At 39.7% G+C, this 23,541-nt stretch overlaps 1 protein-coding gene across 14 annotated transcripts in view; it reads left to right on the forward strand.

Moving 5' to 3' along the window:
• Positions 1–23,541, forward strand: part of VEPH1 (ventricular zone expressed PH domain containing 1) — a 212,598-nt gene that overhangs the window by 33,836 nt on the left and 155,221 nt on the right. For 10 of the 14 annotated variants that reach the window (XR_011503304.1, XM_014861910.3, XM_044770990.2 and 7 more), the window contains exons 3-4: positions 8,140–8,355; positions 17,257–17,431. Coding sequence is in view for 13 of the 14 variants with exons in the window: in XM_014861910.3 (XP_014717396.2) it covers positions 8,140–8,355; positions 17,257–17,431 (391 nt within the window). In the remaining variant the exon portion in view is untranslated. Of the gene's footprint in view, positions 1–8,139; positions 8,356–17,256; positions 17,432–18,024; positions 20,054–23,541 lie in introns of those variants that run through there. The other 4 variants (XM_014861913.3, XM_070509602.1, XM_070509597.1 and 1 more) reach the window with 2 other exon arrangements.

The raw sequence follows: 23,541 nt of genomic DNA on the forward strand, positions 1-23,541 counted from the left end.
AAGCTAATGGCAAACAAAAGAAAGCAGGTGTTGCAATACTTATATCAGACAAAGTAAACTGCAAGATAAGACAGGTAAAGAGAGACAAAGAGGGACAGTATATAATGATCAAAGGGACACTCCATCAAGAAGAAGTAACACTTATAAATATCTATGCACCCAACACAGGAGCACCAAAGTACATAAAGCAACTATTAACAAATCTAAAAGAAGATATTGATAATAACACAGTAATAGTAGGGGACCTCAACACTCCACTCACATCAATGGATTTATCATCCAGACAGAAAATCAACAAGGAAACAGTGGAATTAAATGAAAAGCTTAACCAGTTGGACTTAATAGACATATACAGAACACTCCATCCAAAACAGCAGAATACACATTCTTCTCAAGTGCGCATGGAACATTCTCAAGGATAGACCATATGTTGGGAAACAAGGCAAGCCTCGATAAATGTAATAAAATTGAAACAATAACAAGCATCGTTTCTGATCACAATGCTATAAAGCTAGAAATTAATTAGAAGAAAAGAAAGGGACAAAGATGTGGAGACTAAACAACATGCTACTGAAGTAGCAATGGATCATTGAAGAAATTAAAGGAGAAATCAAAAAATAACTGGAGACAAATGAAAATAATACCATACCATACCATACCATACCAACTCATATGGGATGCAGCAAAAGCCAAATCACAAGGGAAATTCATTGCAATACAGGCACACCTTAACAAATGAGAAAAATTCCAAATAGGCAATCTCAAATTACACCTAACTGAATTAGAAATAGAAGAACAAACAAGGCCCAATGTCAGCAGAAGGAGAGAAGTAATAAAAATCAGAGCAGAAATAAATGCTATTGAAACAAAAAAAGGCAGTAGAAAGGATCAATGATACAAAAGCTGGTTCTTTGAGAAGATAAATAAAATTGACAAATGCTTAGCCAGACTGGCAAAGAAAAAAAGAGAGAAAGCTCAGATAAGCAAAATTAGAAATGAAAGAGTAGAAATAACAACAGATTCCACAGAAATACAACACATTATAAGAGAATACTATGAAAAACTATATGCCAACAAAATGGATAATCTAGAGGAAATGGATAAATTCTTAGACTCTTACAACCTCCCAAAGCTGAATCAAGAAGAAACAGAGAATCTGAGTAGACCAATTACAAGGAAAAAGATTGAAACAGTAATCAAAAGCATCCCAAAGAATAAAACCCCAGGACCAGACAGCTTCCTTGGGTAATTCTACTAAACTCTCAGAGACGACTTAATACCTCTCCTTCTCAAGCTATTCGGAAAAATTAGGGAGGACGGAACACTTCCTAACACATTCTACGAGGCCAGCATCACTCTGATACCAAAGCCTGACAAGGACAGCACAAAAAAAGGAAAACCACAGGCCAATATCGCTGATAAACATAGATGCAAAAATCCTCAACAAAATTTTGGCAAACTGAATACAGCAATACATCAAAAGAATCATACATCATGATCAAGTGGGATTCATACCAGGGACACAGGGATGGTTCAACATCCGCAAATCAATCAATGTGATATACCACATCAACAAAATGAGGAATAAAAACCACATAATCATCTCAATAGATGCAGAGAAACCATTTGACAAGATCCAACATCCAGTCATGATAAAAACTCTTAACAAAACGGGAGTAGGAGGAAATTACCTTAACATAATAAAGGCCATATATGACAAACCCACAGCCAACATCATACTCAATGGGCAAAAATTGAACGCCATCCCCCTGAGAACACGAATAAGACAAGGATGCTCGCTATCACCACTCTTATTCAACATAGTACTGGAGGTTTTGGCCAGAGCAACTAGGCAAGAAAAAGGAATAAAAGGAATCCAAATAGGGAGTGAAGAAGTGAAACTCTCACTGTTTGCAGATGACATGATCTTATATATAGAAAACCCCAAAGAATCCATCGGAAAACTAATAGAAATAATTAACAGCTAGAGTGAAGTTGCAGGAAACAAAATCAACTTACAAAAATCAGTTGCTTTTCTATACTCTAATAACGAACTTACAGAAAGAGAACGCAAGAATACAGTTCCATTTACAATTGCAACTAAAAGAATAAAGTACCTATGAATAAATTTAACCAAGGAGGTGAAGGACTTATACAATGAAAACTGTAAGACATTACTGGAAAAAGCTGATAATGATATAGAGATGGAAAGAGATTCCATGCACATGGATTAGAAGAATAAACATAGTTAAAATGTCTATACTACCCAAAGCAATCTACAGATTCAATGCAATCCCAATCAGAAGCCCAATGACATTCTTCCTGGTAATAGAACAAAGAACCCTAAAATTCATATGGGGCAACCAAAGACCCAGAATTTCTAAGTCAATACTGAGAAAAAAGAACAAAGCTGGAGGTATCACAATCCGTGACTTCAAAATGTACTACAAAGCCATAGTGATCAAAATGGCATGGTACTGACACAAAAACAGGCACACAGATCCATGGTACCGAACTGAAAGCCCAGAAATAAAACCACACACCTATGGACAGCTAATCTTCAACAAAGGTGCCAAGAACATACAATGGAGAAAAGATAGTCTCTTCAATAAACGGTGTTGGGAAAACTGGACAGCCACATGCAAAAGAATGAAAGTAGACCATTATCTCAAGCCATACACAAAAATAAACTCAAAGTGGATCAAAGACTTGAAGGTAAGTCCTGAAACCATAAAACTCCTGGAAGATAATATGGGTGGTACACTCTTTGACATTGAACTAAAAAGGATCTTTTGAATATCATGTCTTCTCAGACAAGGGAAACAAAAGAAAAAATAAACAAGTGGGAATTCATCAGACTAGAGAGCTTCTGCAAGGCAAAAGAAACTAGGATCAAAACAAAGAGACAACACACCAATTGGGAGAAAATATTTGTAAATCATATATCAGACAAGGGATTAAACTCCATAATATATAAGGAACTCACACAACTGAACAATAAAAAAACAAACAGCCTGATCAAAAAATGGGCAGAGGATGTGAACAGACATTTTTCCAAAAAAAATATACAGATGGCCAATAAACACATGAAAAGGTGTTCAACATCACTAATCATCAGGGAAAGTCAAATCAAAACTACGCTAAGATACCATCTTATAAGGGCTTAAAATGGCTATCATCACTGACTAAAAATAAATATTGGAGAGGGTATGGAGAAAAGAGAACCCTCATAAACTGCTGGAGGGAATGCACACTGGTGCAGCCACTGTGTAAAACAGTATGGAGATTCCTCAAAAAACTAAAAATAGAACTACCGTATGACCCAGCTATCCCACTACTGGGTATCTACTGAAACAACTTAAAATCAACAATCGAAAGTAACACATGCACCCCTATGTTCATTGTAGCTCTATTCACAATAGCCAAGACTTGGAAACAATCCAACTGCCCATTGACTGATGATTGGATAAAGAAGATGTGGTGTCCATATACAATGGAATACTACTCAGCCATAAAAAAGACAAATTCATCCTATTTGCAACAACATGGAAGGACCTTGAGGGAATTATGCTAAGTGAAATAAGCCATGCTGAGAAAGACAAACACCAGATGATTTCACTCATATGTGGAATATGAACAAAGACATGGACAAAGAAAACAGTTCAGTGGTTACCAGGGGAAGGGGGCGGGGGGTGGGCACAGGGGGTGAAGGGGAGCACAGTCAAGAAATAATGTACAACTGAAATCTCACATTGGTGTAAACTATTATGAACTCAATAAAAAAAAAGCATTGAATAATGACTACTAAGTTGTTTTATACAAAGTTATATAAACAAGCTTAACAGCCATTCATTTGATGTAACATAGGCTGTAAAAGGAATTTTAAAAATAAGAATAAAATGGGCAGATGATTCTAGACAAATGTGATAAATGCAAACCAAAGAACCAGGGATCATGATCTTTCTATCAGACAAGGAAAACTTCATGCCATAAAGCATTTAATGAGACAAAGAAAGGCACTTTTTATGATAAAGATTCTGTTCACAAGTTATAAAGCTCCAGAATATCTAGGTATCAAATTACATAGCAACAATATTCAAAAAACAAAAACTCCAGGAGATACCAGGAAAAACAGATAAGACACATTAGTTGCAGGAAATTTTAATTTACTTCTTTTGGGGCATGCGCACTAAAGTAAAAAAAATTAGTAAGATTGTAGATAATCTCTTCCAAAATCTTTTTATGAAATTATCATAAAATTGATATGTAACCTGACAGACATAAAGATCAATCCCTCTAATACTGATGCAAAAATTTTAAATAAAATATTAATAAACCAAATCCAGCAGCACATTAAAAAATTAATTTCCCAAGATCCAATGGGATATATTCCAGGAATGCAAAGATAACTAACATCAGAAAATTGTTTTCTATAATTTATCTTATTAATAGATTTAAGGGAAAAAATAATGTGATATATCTATAAATGCTAAAAAGGCATTTAATGAAATTCATCATCCATTCTGGACTAAAAATAAATTTAATAAAATAGAAATAGATTGGTACTTCCTTAACATTATAAAATATATCTATTTCACACCAAAAAACCATCATAATGCTTACTAGAGAAATTCTAGGAGTGTTTTTATTAAAGTCAGGAACTATATAAAAGACTTTCTAGTATACTATGCTTATTTTACATTTTTCTAGAGATGCTAGCCAAAGCAATTAATAAGAGAATAAAATTAGCAACACAGGGTTTTGAAAGGAAGAGGTAAAATTATCGTCTCTTGTAAATAATGTGATAACATACCTGGAAAACCCAAGAGTATCATGAAAACATGCTCACGGTAAAATAATTCAGTGTAGTGGTAGGGTGTTAAATTAGTGTGCAGAAACTGGTAGATTTCATATAGTGGCGTTAGTGCCAATAACCAGTTGGTAGAAATAATGGCCAAGAAGGACCAAGTTAGAATGTCAACAAATAGATAAAATACCTAGATATATAAAAAATCTGCATAAAGAAATGTGCGTGCTCTAGATTAAGGAATCTTTAAAATCTTTCTGAGGGACACAAAAGTGGACTTGAAAAGTAGAACGGCGAGCAATGTTCTTGCACAGGAAACTCAGCATCATAAACATGCCAGTTATCCCAAAGTTAATTAAAATAGCTTAAGAAAAAAGCCATCACAAATTGTCTTTTGAAACTAGACAAGCTGTGCCTATAGCTCCTGTGTAGTAATGATAATAATAGAATAGAGTAATTACAACTAGGAAAAAAACTAAAAAAGAAGAGTAAGGAAAAGAGACCCGTCTAGCAGATACTAAAACACTTCCACTTACGGGAGCTTGTCCTATGCGTGAGCCCTATAAGTGTAAAGTAACTTGCACATGAGGTTGGTCATTGCAGCATTTTTTGTAATTCCAAAGATGGGAAACTGTCTAAATCTTCATCAAAAGGGGACAAATTAAATATCCCATAGTACATCCTTACATTGGAATACTATTCTGCCATAAAAGGAAGTGGGGAAAACTCTTTATATGTTAGTGGAATGATCTTCATGATTCAGTGTGAAGTGAAAAAGCAGGATGCAGATTTTTGTGTCTGTTATGCTACCATCTGTGTGTAAAGTAAGTAGGTCGGAGTATGTCTGTTTATGTCTGTGTATGTATGTATATCAGGTATTTCTACAGGTAGGCACATACGCTTACTTGAATGTGTATGAGCAATCTTTGGAAGGATACACAAGAAAGTAATAGCTTGGCTCTTTGTGGGAGAGTAATAAGCAGGGGGGAAGGGAGATTCTATGTCCCATTTTTTAAATTAAATTTTAAATTAAGATTCATAAATATATTTTTTCAAATAAATAATTTTGAAAATTATTGCGAAGGAAAACTTCTTTCCTTGAGGAATGTCTATTCAATTAAAACTGATGAACCATTACTGAACGTCAACTATGTACCAGGTACTATTAATGTTCCAGAAGGAATGTGCTGCACCATTTCTTCCTTTCCTTGGAGTCCAGAAAGCTTAGAAAAAAATCTTATGGATCAATCACATTAACCATCTTAGCACTTACAGTTGGAATACAGGCTTCCTTCTGTCAATGACATTGGTTCTCTGTTCCATCTACCTTTGTGTATATTCCCTTTATTACGTAAAAGTAACCAATATGATATTTCTTCATATCTGAAGATGATGTCATTAAAAGTAACTGCTATTTACAAGGAGAGTTGTGGCCAAAGATAGTGATTTTAGCCCGAGAGTGTTCTCTGTTATTTTTCTCCCCAAATGATGGTTTTAACTTTTCATTGCTGCAGAGACTTTTGGAAGAGTCAGCATCATTTTTTGCACTTCATAGTCTGGTTTTTCTCTATGGTTTGGTTCTACAAGAATCTACTTGCTGCAGAGCAGGATTTTATTCTGGCACAAGTAAAAATTCTGCTGCACTGAAATAAAGAATACACTCATCAACAAAGGAGGAAGATAAAGAAAATACGCTAAAACAATCCACCAAACCAAGTGGTGCTCATTCTAGGACTGCGAGGATGGATAACATCTGGAAATTTCATCCCGTGTGGTAACAACATTTCACATCCACAAGCCAGCTAAGAAAAAAATGCTTGGTTATCTCCATAGGTGCCAAGAGGGCATTTAAAAAAATTAAAATGAATATGGAAACTTTCAAATTATGAAGAAAATGATGTGTCCTATATGATTTAATACTTTATAGTATTTTTTGCTTTGGACCACAGAATTTTATATCAAAAATCAGGAACTAAAACCAGGAAAAAAATCAGCATTCTTGCTTTTATCACTTTTATGTGAAAAGCTTAGGAAATTCTAGTCGACACAATAAGCCATGTAAAGATATGTAAAAATGTATAGATAAAGAGATGTAAAATGTATAGATACAATGCAGAAATCTTTCCAGAAAACCCAAGAAAATGATCTGAAAAATTATCATAATTAAGAAGAGCTGAGCTAAACAGCTGGATACAAAATAAATACAAAAATGCTATAAGTTGACTTAATCAGCAATAAGAAAAAGTTGTGATGAGGAAAAACAAATTTTGTTAACAACACTACCAGAGAGAAAATACACTAGGAAACACCTTTAAAAGTTCATGGAGCTTGGGGCCAGCCCCGTGGCCGAGTGGTTAAGTTCGCTCGCTCCACTGCTGGGGCCCAAGGTTTTGCCTGTTCGGATCCTGGGCGCAGACACGGCACCGCTCCTCAGGCCACGTTGAGGCGGCGTCCCACATGCCACAACTAGAAGGACCTGCAACTAAGATATACAGCTATGTAGCGGAGGCATTTGGGGAGATAAAGCAGAAAAAAACCAAGATTGTCAACAGTTGTTAGCTCGGGTGCCAATCTTTAAAAAAAAAAAAAGTTCATGGAGCTTATATGAAAATACTGACAAATTAATATTGTAAAGAATTGAGAAATGGAACAAGCAAACAGAAAAGACAGACCTGAAATGGAACCTGGTGTGTATAAAACAGTTCCTAGGAAATGAGCTATTCCATAAGCATTGGGGGTGAAAATTAGATTAGCTGTTTAGTAGAAAATGTACCTTTACTTATTTGCATAAATACCAGATAGATTTAGAGCTAAGTGAGTGGTTAAAAGATTAATTTTTAAAGTACCAAATATTAAATGTTTTGTCAAGTTTTTTTTAAATCTAGAAAAAATGCAGGTGAATTTTTACTACACCTTTGAATAAGGAAACCTCGAAGTTAAGAAACAAGCCATTAAAGGCATCACACAGAAAGAAAGGAGCGTGTGTAGATGGCTACTTGCGTGAGCTTGGAGCACCCCTGTCAGGCAGGGGGCTGAGGAGAGAGGAGCCAACTTTTCACTGCAAGCCCTTCTTGTGTATCTTTTGTATTTTTGTACCATGTCCAGGTATTATCTTTTTAAAAAAATAAATAATTTTGACAAATTTCCAATTTAAAAAAGAAAAAGCAATGAAATCTCAAAAGATTGACAGATTTGGCTATCTAAAAACTTAGCGTGTCAGTGAATAGCAGCAAAAAAACTAAAAGTCATGAAACTAAAAGTCTGTATTCTGTCGGTCCTTTGAGGGCTAACTTCCAGAGTGTTGTTTAACATGAAGGTTTTCTTTCAAACAGGATTACCAGACCAACAGCAATGACCAGGCAGTGGTTGAGATCTGTGTCACGCGAATCACGACAGCCATCAGAGAGACAGAATCGATTGAAAGGCACGCCAAAGCCCTGGTGGGGCTCTGGGACTCCTGCTTAGAGCACAACCTGAGACCCTCTGGGAAGGACGAAGACACCCCTCATGCAAAAATTGCTTCTGACATCATGAGTTGCATTTTGCAGGTACGTCAGTGTTCAGCATCCCGCGATCTGGTGCTGGTTTGGCAGCTTAGGTGAACACGTGGTATCTCTGAACCAAAAGCCAATGTTTCTGTAGCGTTTAGGTACTGTAAAAAGACACCACACACCATCAACAGCTAAGCCCGACAAGGTTCTGCCGAGCCCCTATCATATGTAAGACCCACCATGGGGAATTCAAAGGAATACCAGAGCAGGCTCTAGTCTATTTGGAGAGATAAGACATGTACATAAAGAAAGCTAACAGTGAAGTAATGTACACCAAGATCCAGATGAGGAAGACTGGAAAAGTCAGAAAAGGAGACCTCTTTCACCCCAGGAGACCGAAGAGGGGCTGGAGTATGAACTGAGGGGCAACGAGCTTGGACTATGTGGAGAGAAGTGACTAGGTCATTTTTAAGTGTATTTCTATATGTATTGTGAATTTTGCATGATAATAATATTTACCTGTTCTGACCGTGTTTAAATTTCTTTCTCTGGTATAAACATAAATTTGGAGTTTTGGCTCAGCCACAAACCAATTATATAAGATTGAAATGTTGGGTGAGTCTCTTAACTCGCTAAGCCACAGTTTTCTCCTTGTAAAATGCAGATGAAATGATATTGTCTATCATAAATTTTATGAACCAGCAGAGATTGGTGATGTTAATAGGTATTTTTCAAAAAAGGAATTCAGTGGTCAGATAAGCGGGGAAACATTGAATTCAATGTTTCCCTTTTGAGCTGTCATAGTGTTTCATAGCATGTTAAAGGCTCTGAAAAGTCCTGCAATGAAGAAAGCTGATTAACTTTGTTGGGTACAGCATGTTCAATATGATTTGACCATGGAACTTCCTTTCCCCTCCTTACCCCTAAAACATTTATGACCGTCTCTCAGAACTATGGTTTCACTGAGCAAAGTTCAGGAAATTCTGGTTATGTTTAAGTGTTGAGCACTGTCTGGCAGCTAACATTAGTTCCTTTCTCCAGCGTCTTTCTTTTTCTCTCTCACAGTTGTCTGTGCTTGACAGGAGCATATTCCATTTTATCTAACCAGCTAGCAACCGGTCGAGTGAAAAGACTCAGCACACGCTATCACGCTGCTTCTCCTTTGTCTCCAGGGTCAGGGATGGGAGGGCAGGAAATGGGGATTTGAATATGTTATTGACATATATCAGAAACAGATTATTTCCCTCCCAAGTGCCACTCCACAGACATTGAGACAGAAACTCCCAAATCAGCCAGACTCTCCGGCTCCCACTGTGATTTCAAAACCGCTGGTCTGGACTCCACAGCTGCACTCTCCAAGAGAAATAGGGTAAAGCTGCAAACACGAGCCACATACGTAATTTTAAATTTTCTAGTAACCACGTTAAAAAGAAGTCAAAAGAAACAGATGAAATTGATTCGATGATATATTTTCCATAACCCAATATATCCAAAATATTACTATTTCTACATGTAATCAATATAAAAATTGGAGATATTTTACTTCTTCGCGGGCAGAGTCTCATAAAGCTGGCGTGTGCTTAGCGCATCTTACTTTGGAGTCGTCACGTTTCTGGAGCTCAGGAGCTTCACGTGGGTAGCGGCTCCTGCGTTAGCTCAGTTCCACAGTCAGGAAGACTTTCCGACGGAGCTTGCCTTTGGAAGGGGTTCTGAGCAATGAGCAGGAATTTCACCAGATGGGGAAGGGCGAGCCGGAGGCATTCCCAGCAGACAAAAGAAGCTCATACAAAAGTCCAGATTTGGGAAATAAGACCAAGGTCAGAGAATTATAAGCAGGCTGCTCTTCAAAAATGCCCCAAATTCTAACATAAAGAGAGAGTTCATTCTGGGTAAGGCATTCTGTCTTCTACTTCAAAGGGGTGGAGGGAGCGAATGCAAACAGTGAACTTCTTGCTGATCAATGACTCCATGGAAATGAGTTCGTAAGATTATTGAGCTCAGGGCCCGAAGACAAGCTCTGATGTTTAGGGAAGGGACAGAGAAAAGGGCTAAGGGTTAGGCCTCCTGGTTGAGAGGGATAAGTGAGTCACAGAAGTGGTCGACTCCAGCCTGTAGGGCCAGTGTGGGCACAAGGTGTCCGGGGTGCGCTCTCCGAGGAGGCAGAAGGTATTATAGAGGGAGGCAGAGAGCCCTAAAGACACACTTGCCTTTCAGAAAAGTTCAGTGGTTTGTCCAGCCACCCCTAGGGATGTGGTCCCAGAAACTCGGCCCTAGGGACCAAAGGCAAGGCTGCAGTCGCAGCTTTGGCATTTAGCTGTTATCAAATTTGAAGGGGAACTTTTCGGCCTGCAGTGAACATTGAAAAGCTGATTTTGTCCTGTTTGTAATGGTTCTTGTGGGAATCATACAGAAATCCAGATGACTCATATTCTGCTTTACTTTTTCAATAAAACAAAACAGCAGATCGACTTTAAAGTCAACCACTTAGTGTTTTCAGCTTTTACACACACACACAAGAGGGTGATTCCCCCTCCAGCCACGCCGCCTTCCAGATAAGCAGCCCCAGCATTGCGCTATCTAATCAGGCAAGGGCCCACAGGTCTTCTTCCCGCATCCTTGGCCATTGTACTTGATCTTTTCTTCTAGCCACTTCACTGTCATTTCAAGCTAAATGTGTTCACACACATACACACACAAAAAAACCTGTCTTTTTTTCCCCCAAAATTTCTTTTTTCAACCTACACTCAAACCCACTTCAGATGACCATTCCTATTCCACTTTTAATTAGTAATTATATTGAATTCTTTCTTTTCTTGGTTCCTAAATTTATGAACTTTCCACATTTACTTTAAAATAACTTCTGACATTCCAGAGTTCACTGTCTCTGCTTTTCTCTGCATGAAATCAGTACATGTGTGTTGCACGCGCCTGTGAGTTCTGGTTTCTTTTGCCTTAGGTGATATGCTTCTACCAACCCAGCCCGTGTCCTTAGACCTCCTGTCATCTATGAAACAAAAGATGAAGCAGATAATCGCTCAGATCACTGCCAGTGTGGAATCCTGACTCCCTGAGGAGATGCTGAGAGACAGGAGAGCAGAGCTTTCAAGCTTGAGGGCCTTGGGGTCGGATGCTCTTGGTCTTATACAAATGAGAGATTGGCAAATTATTTTCTCTCTCTGAGCCTATGTTCTGCCATCTGTAAAAGTGGCGTAACAATACTCGCTGCTCATGAAGAACATCTTTTGTTATAAAAGCAATCTCCATTTGTTGTCTAGCCACTATCTGGAAGTATTTCAAACTACAGCTTCCTCTGAGCAGGTTTCTAAATGGAGTTGGACAATGCCTATTTCTTTGCCTCTCGAAAAATCTTGAAAGGGAAGGTACCCCCCACAAGTCACATTACATTCTAGGATAAATCCAAACCTGGAGAGGGTTGAAAAAGTAAAAATGCACCTCAAGGAGGTTGTAATCATTGACATAGCTGATGTGACAGAATGAAATTCCCGAGACTTGACAGGCCAGCCAGTGCCTGGGTTTGTCCTCATTCTACCAATTGCGGCACTTACTGCCTCTTCCTCAACCAGATGGCTCAGCAGAGCCCTTGCCAGGCGAGCTCTGTATTTACTCTCTTCCCCCGTCTCTGCTCACTCTGTTGATGAAGAGGGAGAGAGCCCAAGGGGGTTGTTTGCGGGGAGAAGGGAAGAATAGAAATAATCCCCAAATCCACTATTGGGAAATCAAAAAGCATCTATTTTTCCTTCTTTATAGAAGGACCCGCTGTCCTTTCACCCTGATTCCACACTTCATTTTTCTTCACTCCTCTTCCCCAGTTAATGCTGTATGAAGATTCAAAGTGTGTCCCTGGCTGGCATTGCATGCAAAGTGCCTTGGACAGTTTTGAGAACGCTTCCTTCACAACCCTTAGAGGCAGGACTGGTTATGTTGCTCTAGAAGTTTATTCAATGGGCAATCCCAGCTCTACCATTTACTAGCAGTGTGATCTCGGGCAAGTTAATGTTTCTGTGTCTTAATTTCCTCATCTGTAAAATGCAGATGATACAAGTAGCTGCCTCATCAGTTTGTTGTGAGGATTAGATGAAAGATATTAAATAACAGACGTGAAATATTTAGGACATGATACACGCTGCATGAGTGTTAACTCAGGTTGGTGTCACCATCATCTGCAGAAACTCTCAAGTAGCACTCAACACTTTCTAACACGCTGTTTATTTCATTATTTATTTTAGCCATTGTTCATTTCTTGTCTCCCCCTCCCCAAAATAGAAGCCCTGCTTTATTCACTGATGTAGTCCCAGCACCTAGAATAGTGACTGGCACAAAGGAGGCGCTCAAAATAATACTTATTGAACGAATGAACAAACGAACATATGATCGGCTCAGACGACCAAATGACATCGTGACTGCCCTTTGGCTTCAGCACCTGCCGCACTTCTCCCTAGAGCAGACCTGTACTTACTGCTCAGTTAATGCCACACGAGACAGTGGCAGGAAATGAGAGGAGAGTGGGACACCCCCAGGTTCCTGAGACCCACTCGTCCCCTGTCAGAAAATACACTGGGAGAGCGTAGGCGTGGGTGCCATTTCGATTTTCTAGAGAGCCATGCTGCTGAGAGCCAAGCATTTTATATGTAAATCCAAAATTAGATTATCTGATTGACGATGCAGAATAAAAAATCATAGAATGCCTATTTTAATAAATAACATTTAATATTTCTTGATATTACTTTCACGGCTCTTAGTTGAATTCAAAGCCTGAGAGCCGAAGAGCCTTTAGTTGCTGTCACCTCAGATTTGCATCTCTTTTACTTAGTTTTATTCTTTTCAGTTTTAAAACACTGGGAAACTTTCCCAAAGTGCATTTTCAAAAGGCAAATCTCCACCAAAAGCTCAAATTGGTGCTAATCTAGTTAAGAAATATAATTCTTGGCATCCATGGAACAAAGCCCTCTTGTTGGGCTTCTACAGCTGGATATAACTGTCCCCGTGAGCAAGTCTTTATTTCCACCCTGTACTTCACTGAATTCGCGCCCTGAGCACTGAATTGTGTGTGACATGACACGCATACCAGCATGCTCGCGCCTGCACTGAGCGGCAAGATCGTCACAAGCTCTGGCGTGGCCGCTGCCGTTAGAGTGGTGAATTTGTACGAGGGATCAGACGGCTTTCTCTGCACGTGTACCGTCAGCAGCCCTGTGATCCAAACAATCCTAGAGATAAAACAGTTTCATGGGGCTGAGATCTACGGCATTAGCAACTCCTTTTGCTTCACTTGAGAGCGAAGCTCAGTCATTGGAAGGAGGTGGTATGGTCCCTGTCAAGTCTGTGTGACCCATGTCTGTCCAGCCTCACCTTGGCCTCCCAGCCCCTGTTCATCCTGCTGCTGTCAGCGGTGCCCATGGCTTCCTGCTGCACCAGGAACATCCAGACACTGTTTGGAGACTGAGAGCCTCTGGTGGCCTCTCCTTGGTGCTTATATGAATCATTTGCTCTTTGCTTAATGTTTCGCTTCTCCTGTCATTTGAGAGATTTCCAGATAACATATGTGGGAGCAAAACAGAAAAACTGAGTGTGTTAAAATTTTGTTTTGTTTTTTTGAGGAAGACCAGCCCTGAGCTAACATCCGTGCCCATCTTCCTCTATTTTATGTGTAGGACGCCTGCACAGCATGGCTTAATAAGCAGTGCCATGTCCGCACCTGGGATCCGGGCCGGCGAACCCCGGGCCCCGAAGCGGAACGTGCAAACTTAACCGGTGCACCACTGGGCCGGCCCCTTTTGTTTTTTTTTTAATAATGACATTATACATATTTTTTTATTTTATACATTTCACTTGGAGCCACACTCCAAAAACTTTAACTCTTTGGAGTTAGTCTTTCAAGTTAAGTCTTTAACTCCAAAGACTGTCCACTCTTTTTTCTAGAACATCTAGAATTACTGTAAGAATAATAAGATCAAATTGGTTAAGACAGTCCATTCTTTAATTGTTGCTGGCAAGTGTTAGCTCACATTCAAGGTTTAAAACCACCAGTCTCTGGGAATACTGATACTCGCTGATCTCTCACTGTGCCTATCTGTGCTCACAATGAGCAGGAACACTGGAAGTTACTTCCCAATGCCACCCCCTGTGCTTTCTCAGCAAGTTACAGTCAAATGTCCTTGCACACGCACTTCTCTAATGGAAGATGTGTGCTTCTCTAGCTGCAAGTTGTTCTTGGCTAACGACTCAGAGTAGACAAAGTAGATTGGGCATGAAGCTCTTTGTCAGAAAGCTCTGAGAATTGCGTGATTGTATTCCACTCTCAAAACCAGGGCTCTCGCCAGCCATGCCAGGGACTGGCTCCTGATAGCCTAATAACGTGAAAGGGGTGCCCTATGTGTGACCTAGGGAAGACCCTCACGGTGGATGAGTAAATTGGCGTGCCTGATTATACACCAGGCTTTTGGAAATCCCTTGGTGGGAGTTAGCCTCAGTGGATCCAAACAATTCTATATGGCTGACCAAGCACATGCCATGACTTCTAAAGCTGAAGGGAGGGGAGAAGCCAGCCTCCCAGGGAGCCTCATGGTTCATCATATCAGTAATAACCCAGTCCAATCACCCCAATTAAATTCACCAAGAGGTGAGCAACTCTCGATAAAAGTGAAGCCTGGTATCAGAGAAGTCTGGCTGCAGGCCATGGTCCTGATAGTTAGATGGTGCTAAGAATTCTAAGAAGAATAGGACAGAGACCCAGTGAGTGTAACTGCTATATAAGCACATGATTTGTCACCAGGGAGAAGGGTCAGAGCTTTCAACATGGCTGACTTAAGGGTAGGATATCAGGTCACTTAACAACGGGGATACGTTCTGAGAAATACGTAGTTAGGCAATTTCATCATTGTGTGAACATCATAGAGTGTCCTTATGCAAACCAGCATGGTACAGCATACTACACACCTAGGGCTTATGGTACTAGTCTTACGGGACCACATCATATAAGCGGTCCATAGTTGACTGAAAGATTTTTGAGGTGCATGGCTGTACCGATTTTCTCTGCTCAGGAGTTGGATCAACCCTTGAGTCTGGAAAATGGATGGACTACATGAATGGATTAAGGATTTAAACGGTCTGTTTTTCTTTCTAGGGACTGGGCGGAAAAAAGCTTAAGCATGAGAGACTTAACTGGCTCACTTAGAAAAGTTTAGGGATGTAGCTGGCCTCAGGGACAGCCTAATGCATGGGATTCAAATGGTGTCTCCAGGACCTGGTTTCTCTCAGCTTATCTCTCAGATAGATCCATGTGGCACTGAATCTCATGCAGATTCTCTCCCCCTGAGATCAAAAGATGGCAGCAGATACTCTTGATCTTCCACCCTCGATACTTTGAATTCAGCAGGAGAAAGACTCACTTTCAGAGCTCTTTAATGCCTCCTTAATTATAATCGGATAACTTGCCCATCCCTGAACCTATCATTTGGACTGGGGGTGGGGGGGGGGGTGTGATTCTCTGATTGGTCAATGTCTAAGTCATTTGACTACTCTTGAAGGCAAGGGTGGAAATGCCTTCTTTAGAAGTAGGTGGGATCACGGCCTTGGACGTTGGACTCTGCTAAGGAGTACGTAATAACTCACCTACCCGAGAAACTAGCTCTGAAAATGGAGGACACTGGAGCGTCAGGCCCATACCCGGTCTGTTGCTGGCAGTGGATGAGGCAAGTGAGATGGATGGGAGAAGGTGGAGCCCCCGTCCGCTTCCCCCTTCCCACCACATTATGTTCCCAATGACAGTTATAACAATAGATTTACATTTTCTTCACTGGTTATTCAATTGGATAGATGTTTATTGAACACTTCCCATAAACCCAGAATTATAGGAGGTCTTAAAAGGGATAATCTATGGGTGGAAAGATATAAGTACTTTTCACATGAACAGTTAGAGAAAAACCACCACTTTTTATTTCTAATAAAATGAAGTCAGCTCCCTAAACACATTGAGCACTGTGCCACCCTTGCTCTGTAGGTACCCTAAGGAGTGAGGTTGATGATCAGAGTGGTTGATGATAGTGAAGACGTACCATTCAGTTTTATGGAAACAATTTGTATTTTCCAAATATTATTCCCTAATTAGATAAGTAAAAGCCAATTGCATTATTTTTTGTGTAAGATATTGATGTTCAGTCTCAAAGTAAATCAAAAAGAGAATTATTTTAGGATCCAGAATTCCTTTAGTTTTTAGTCTGAAGTTCATTCATTTGATTCTTCTGCATCTCATTTGCTGAAACTTTAGTTTTTAAGATACAGTCAGAAAGCAACTTGTTCTACAGTCCTGGGGTTGTTTTCTCAAGCATAAATCTGACGAGTTATTCCTCTCATCAGTCCTGCCTGAACACCCTGAAGGTCAATTCCAACTCCTTAGCATGGCATGCCAGACCCTCACAGTCATACGCCTGTTTACTTCTCCAGTCCCTTCTCTCACCTCCCTTCTCCACCTTTCCCGACATGTACCACACTCCAGCTACTGAACTATTTGCAGTCTCCCAGATGCACAAGCTGTCTCTTACCGCTGACATGGGCTTTTCCTTCTGTCTGCCCCTTGCCTTGCCATCACGCAGCCATCTCCTGTTCATCTGCTGTGTCTCAGCTAAGACATCACCTCCTCCAGGAAGTCTCTCTGGACAGCCCCAAGACTGGATTAGGCGTTCCTTCTTTGCTCCCTTAGCACCCTGCACTTTGCCATCATGGCCCTCACCAGCCTATGCTTTTAACTGCCCGTTTGCCTGCAAGTCTCCTAACAAGACAGAGAGTTCCCAGAGATGCCAAATACCAAGGAAAGTAGGTGGGTCTGTGTTTTTACAGCTGCACTGTGGGAGTTCAGCTTACTAAATATTTTTTTGATAAATGAATAAATGAATGAGTAATGAGCCACTTATTGTTTGTTGTTTTCTTCTATTTCCTCAGAATTACGATCGGCCCCCTGTGATGGCATTAGCCATCCCCATCGCAGTGAAATTCCTCCACAGAGGCAACAAGGAGCTGTGCAGGAACATGTCCAACTACCTGTCTCTGGTTGCAATTACCAAGGCAGATCTCCTGGCCGATCACACAGAGGTTATAGTCAAGAGCATACTCCAAGGTACGATGCAAAGGCTGAGCTGGGGGACAAGTTTTAGGAGCCATTTTAAAGTAGTTTCATGAAGCGGTTATGGTTTGTGGGAAATGAGACCTGGTTTATTGAGAGGCACGTTAGATTCTCAGCTTTACCGTTAGTCAACTTATGAACGTGGGTAAAGTTACCTGGGCTGGCTGAGTCTTTCTTCACTGGGCAGGTAAGTTATTTGGACTCATTAGATGGGTTGTAAGCTTCCTTCGAGTTCTACTCGTCTCAGTTTGGTGTTGCCCACGCTTGGTTACCCTGTCCAACTACTGATTGTGGAGAGCCGTCTGTCTGTACCGCGGGGAGTGCGGCCCTCCACTCTCAGTGGCAGAGGGAAAACCGCTTCTTCCTTTGGGTTCCAAAAGCGAAACATGTTAGGTAAAATACAGCAGAGAACCTGTAAAGACTTCGTAAATGTGAATGTGATTTGGGACTGATTTATAGTTGTGTTAAATACTGCCATTAAAAATCAAGTCGGGGCACCTCTGTTAATTATTGCACATTTGAATGAAAGAGCAAGTTAGTCTGCTCAAAATATTTGCCCTGTCTTGTATTTTTTCCTCTTGTTTTAGATCTATCAGAAACCATGTTTTATGGATTTTGGATCAGAGAACAATATATGATATTATTTGATAAGCACCCAAATGTCCCTCATTAATAAAAATGCACGAGATCCATGAGTATCTTAGCCTACATTTTACTGACACCGCCCGACATGTCAAGTTGAGCATCAATGCTCTGTGCTCCCAGACCAAGTATTTCTTAGAGTCTCTGTGGGTGTCCTGCACGTGCTCTCTTCCTGAGGCGTCCAGATCCGTCCACAAGCCCAGGCTGCTACTTTCTCCACGCTTCCTGGCATGGCATGCTGCGGTGTGATCACTCCACCACCCTGAGCCCGGCAAATTCTGTGGCTGCCATCATGGAGGTTCCAGGAATGGACTCCTCTCCACACTGCTCTGCCGCGGATGGCAGCCTCTGTCTCTTTGTGCTGCTCCGCCTGAGCCTTCAAGAGCCACCAGTCCTCAGTCCACTACCCCATGTGGCAGCCTGTGGCAGGATGGGGAGAAGAGCTGTCTTTCTCCTCGGTGTCACACTTCGGTAGAGAGGCTCAAGAGCGGGGCTGCTTGGCTCCCAGTGCAAAACTGCATCACTGAGTTTGCAATAAAACACATCATTCTGTTTTATCTAAAAGTCTCTCTTCCCTGGGCTCCACTAACTACCTAAGAGTCAGGCTAGTGGCAAATTAGTCCTCCAGTTCTCAAAATGGCTATGGCCTACCCAGGACTAAGGTTTTATTCACTGTACCAGACACTCCCAAGGAGGAGTTTTTAGCACCACCACCCCCTGGACATCTGACCAGCCACCCAGTGGTCTGCCACGTGCCAGGAAATGTCTGAATCTCAGCCACGACAGTGGAAGTCCATCACTCTGCCTGTGCTCCCCTCTAAAGGTTTGTCATTGATATTAGCAGTCAGTTTCATTCATTTCTCATTTTCTTTGGCTACAGGATTAAATTCTAATTTCACTTTATTCGTGCAATTAAATTTGCTAAAAGTCCAGGAAAGCAATTATGCTTTTTTCACCACCTTGGCTAGATATTTGGAACAGATTTTATAGGAATTACAAACACAACACACATTTTAAAACTATGATAGTTAGACTTGCAAGTAACTGAATTACGAAAAAAAAAATTGAATTGTCTCTTTGCAGCTGCCAAGAACTTAGCTCACGTGTTTTTTTTTTGGAAATGCACTCTCAGTGACAAAGAAATCTTTTGAAGCACAAAATAGACTTTCCGAATTCACTGCAGGCATTTGAAATAAACAAACGATTTGGTTTATTTGATCTGGCACTATGAAAATTACCATAAAATAAATGATAATTTGACCTATAAAAGTTTGGGGCTACATATTTCAGGGTTTAGATTTTTAGGACTGATGTGTCTGTAAAACTCCACAATCACCTACATGAGTCCATCAAACTTAGAGCTGCAAAGCAGAAAGGATCTTGCTGTCTCCAATTAGTAAGTTTCCTGCTCTGCAAATCTGACATATATCCTCTGCCAGACAGCCTTAGGAGGCATCACTGGGATTCCTTTTTCTTTACCTACAGTTTTCTCCTCTTTAGATCTTCCTCCTTGACTTATATTATCCTAATTGTCATTCTCCCATTTTCTACTACTATAGATATGCTAAAGTAGTTCAGTTATTTGATTTCATCTAAGTTTTTACAAGCCTAGAATTATAAAATTGTAGAATCTTATTGGGACATTAAATTGGGATATTAAACATGATTTAGCTCGGTTACCCAGGCAACACTTGAATCCTCACTAGATGGTCATCCATTCAATGATAACAATAATAATTATAATAACTACAATGACTACAATTTTTTTCATGCTCTCTTTATGCCAAATACTGCGTTAAGCACTTTATCCCAATTATGTCATTTAATCCTCACAAAATTCCATAACACAAGTCCTATTATTATTCCATTTTACCAATTAGTAGTATTTTAAGTAAGAGAAACTGTAGGTATAAGTGGCTTGATGATGATGATGACAAAGGAAAGGAAATGGAAGATAAGAAGGAGGAGGAGGAGAAGAAGAACAATAACAAAAAAAAGAAGAGGAGGAGGAGGAAGAACACCTCGTTGGAACACATGACTGAAAAGTATATGAGAATATCAGACTTCCCACAGAGCTTGATTCAGGACTCAATGGTGATCCCAACAAATTACTCACCTCTGCTTCCTGTAGATTGGTTTCACTTTCCTGTTCCATGTTATGGGCCTCTGCTGCTTCCAGCTCACATTACCATGAAGACCAGTTGAGCAAAAGGAGCTCCATATCCAGCCTCGTCTCTGTTTGACATGACACGGGCCACATGCCCATTTCTAAACCAATCCATGATTGTTGCCAGAGGATACAGTACCTCAGTTGGCCAGGCTTCTGGCATGAGCTACCCTCAAAGCCAAAGATGGGAGTCAATTGCAGCAGAACCACATGGATGGGGAGTAGATCCCCAAAAGAAACCCAGGGCTGTTGCCAACATTGATGTAAATGAACAGTGGATACCAAAAAGCAGCCTTATGTAAGTATTTACTTTTATCTCTTCACAATTTCTTCTTAAGAGATTCAGCCCATTACTTTGGCATGCCAAGATCTTACTGGATAATGATGCTCCATCGCAATGTATCAGCAGTTCTTCCAAGGTTCTTGTCATCTGTAAATTTTAGGAACAGAATCACTCTAACTTCATTTTAAAACACTAATGAAAAAGTAGACCGCGTGGGGCCAGGCAAGCCTTGTGGTGTACCAGTGGTGACCACCCCTTACACTTGGTTGGTATTATTCCATTGATCATATTTTTTCATTTGTGTTATACATGTCTGTCCCTGATTCCAAACCAAATGCCTCATTTATGCTTCTAAATCAATCATGAGAGACTTTGTCAAATGAGCTTATGTGTCTATCCCTGAAGTTCAGTAGTTCCAAGCCAATTTTTTGCTACTTCTCATTATTAATGATTAGATATGAACATTTACTTTTACATTAAATGTAAATACAAATTCATTTTATTCAAATTGGCTAGACTCCATTTGTCTGCTTCGTATTCTCTGAACTCTCCCAGTGAGAAGGAAATTGTGAAAGGGTCTTCCATTTGGAGAAAGGATTAAACACCTGAGCAGAGTATCCCCTTGATTTGAACTTGAGAGCAAAGGGGTTAGAAAACCTGACTATCCCTACATCAAATAGTATTTTAAAATCAACCTACCAAAAACAAAACAAAAACTGCCTTACATCATTTTACAGGCAAATGAGAACAAATGTACAAGGAATAATTACAATCTTATCTAAACTTTTTCAGATAATTAAAAAAGAAGTACATTCTCCAACTAATCTTACAAGGCTAATACAGCCATGATATCAACACCAGGCAAGGACAATATAAGAAAAGAAAACATAGGCCCATCTTAATTATGAACATAGAGGCACAAATCACAAATAAAAATTTTAGCAAAATGACTCTAGAAATGCTTAAAGAAAACAATAGTTAACATTTTCTGAGTGCTAACTCTGTACCAGGTACTAGTTTTTCAACTCATATAACTCTCCCAACATCTTATGAGGGAGAAACTATTGTTATCCTCATTTTATAAAATTCATAATGGCTAAGTTGAATTTATCCCAGGAATGCAAGGATGGCTTAATATTCAAAATGTAATTCCTCACAGTAAAAGACTAAAGCAGAAAAAAGTCATGTGATCACTAAAAGCATCTCATGAAATTCAGTACTCATTCATGAAAAAAAATTTTTTTGAAAACTAGGAATTTTGAGGAGCTTCCTTAAACTTATTAGGAGGAGATATATATATATATATATAAAGAGCATTTATATGTAATGGTGAAACATTAGAAGCATAAAGTCTGGAATGAGGCAAGAATGCCACTATGTCTACTTCTATTTACTGTGGCACTATATAATTCTGATTATAAGAATCAGAAGGGAAGTGACAAAACAATCATTATTTCTAAAAAATATGATTACCTATAGTAGAAAATCCAAATACTCTCTAGTCAATTCTTGAACATAATAGGAGAAATTTTAGTAAAGTTCCTGGAAGTGAGATCAATTTACAGAAAACGGTTGTTTTCCTATACACCAGCAATGATAAATTGAAATGTAATATTGAAAATATTAAAGTAGCAAAATACAAGATATCTAGAGAAAAAGATGTGTGCGAATTTTGAGAATAAAACAATTTTTTTGAAAGTAATTAAAAAAAGATAAGCAAATGGAGCAATAAATCATGTTCATGGATGTAGCAAAGATGTCAGTTTTCTCTAAATTAATCTATAAATTCAATGAAATTTTAATAAAATGCCAACAAAGATGTCCAAGAAAGAAGACAAGCTGACTTTAAAATCACAAGTAAGATAAGGTGGAACACAGAGCCAAAATAATTTTGCAGAAAGAGAAGATGCGAGTTGTTGGAGAGGAGGGGGAGGTAATAATTTCCATACCAGACATCAAGTTGTTGTAAAATCATAGCAATTAAAAAGGAGTGGCACTGGGACAAGAACAGCCAAACAGCCTGTGGAATAGAATAGAGAGGCAAGAAATAAGTCCTTGCATACATGTAATTGCGTATATGGTGGAGAATCTTTGCAACGGATAAGAATGGATCATTCAATAAGTGGTTCTGGGACAACTGTCTTTATCAGAACATGCATAGATTAACTTCATGTGGAATAAAGACCTAACCATAAAAAGCAAAACTTTAAATATCTTCTTTTGTAAAATGCAAAGTCTGTTCATGATTTTAAAAAGTGTCTCAGGGGCCAGCCCCGTGGCCAAGTGGTTAAGTTCGCAAGCTCTACTTCAGCAGCCCAGGGTTCGGATCCTGGGCGTGGACATGGCACCGCTCATTAGACCATGTTGAGGCGGTGTTCCACATGCCACAACTAGCAGGATCCATAACTAGAATATACAACTATGTACTGGGAGGGATTTGGGGAGAAAAAAAGCAGGAAAAAAAAAAAAGAAGATTGGCAACAGTTGTCAGCTTGGGCGCCAATCTTTAAAAAAAAAGAATGAAGTGTCTCAGCAAAGCAGCAATAGAAGTCAACATCCTTAATCTAATAAAAGATATCTACCAAAAAACCTACAACTAAAATTATACTTAATGGGGGAAATGTTGAATGCTTCCCCTTGAGTTAAAAAATAAGACAAGAATGTCACTTGGATAATGAATTTGTTTTCTGTTTAAATCATATCAGAGGTAATTTAATATTTTGTACCAGAACCTTTTCAGAGCAGGAGGGCTGTTTTTCAGTGGTGCTGAGTAGTTCTCCGATTTGTTCTCTGCCGTGTGAAGATGCTCTGTAGAATGCGTCCAGTGCTGCGATATAAAAGCGTCCCTAATGCTTAGTGCAGTGTGAGTTAGCACATCTTTCGGCTGAGAAGTTTACAGTATTATTGAAAATCCTTAAAAGGAGGGTATCTGCGCCTGGGAGGGGTTGCTTGAGGGCTTGTGGGGAGCCCCTCTCCAGATTTGGGTTTGGAACTCTGTGCTACAATTCACAG

The sequence above is a fragment of the Equus asinus genome, chromosome 5 (genome assembly GCF_041296235.1).
Source record: "Equus asinus isolate D_3611 breed Donkey chromosome 5, EquAss-T2T_v2, whole genome shotgun sequence".
Taxonomy (NCBI): domain Eukaryota; kingdom Metazoa; phylum Chordata; class Mammalia; order Perissodactyla; family Equidae; genus Equus; species Equus asinus.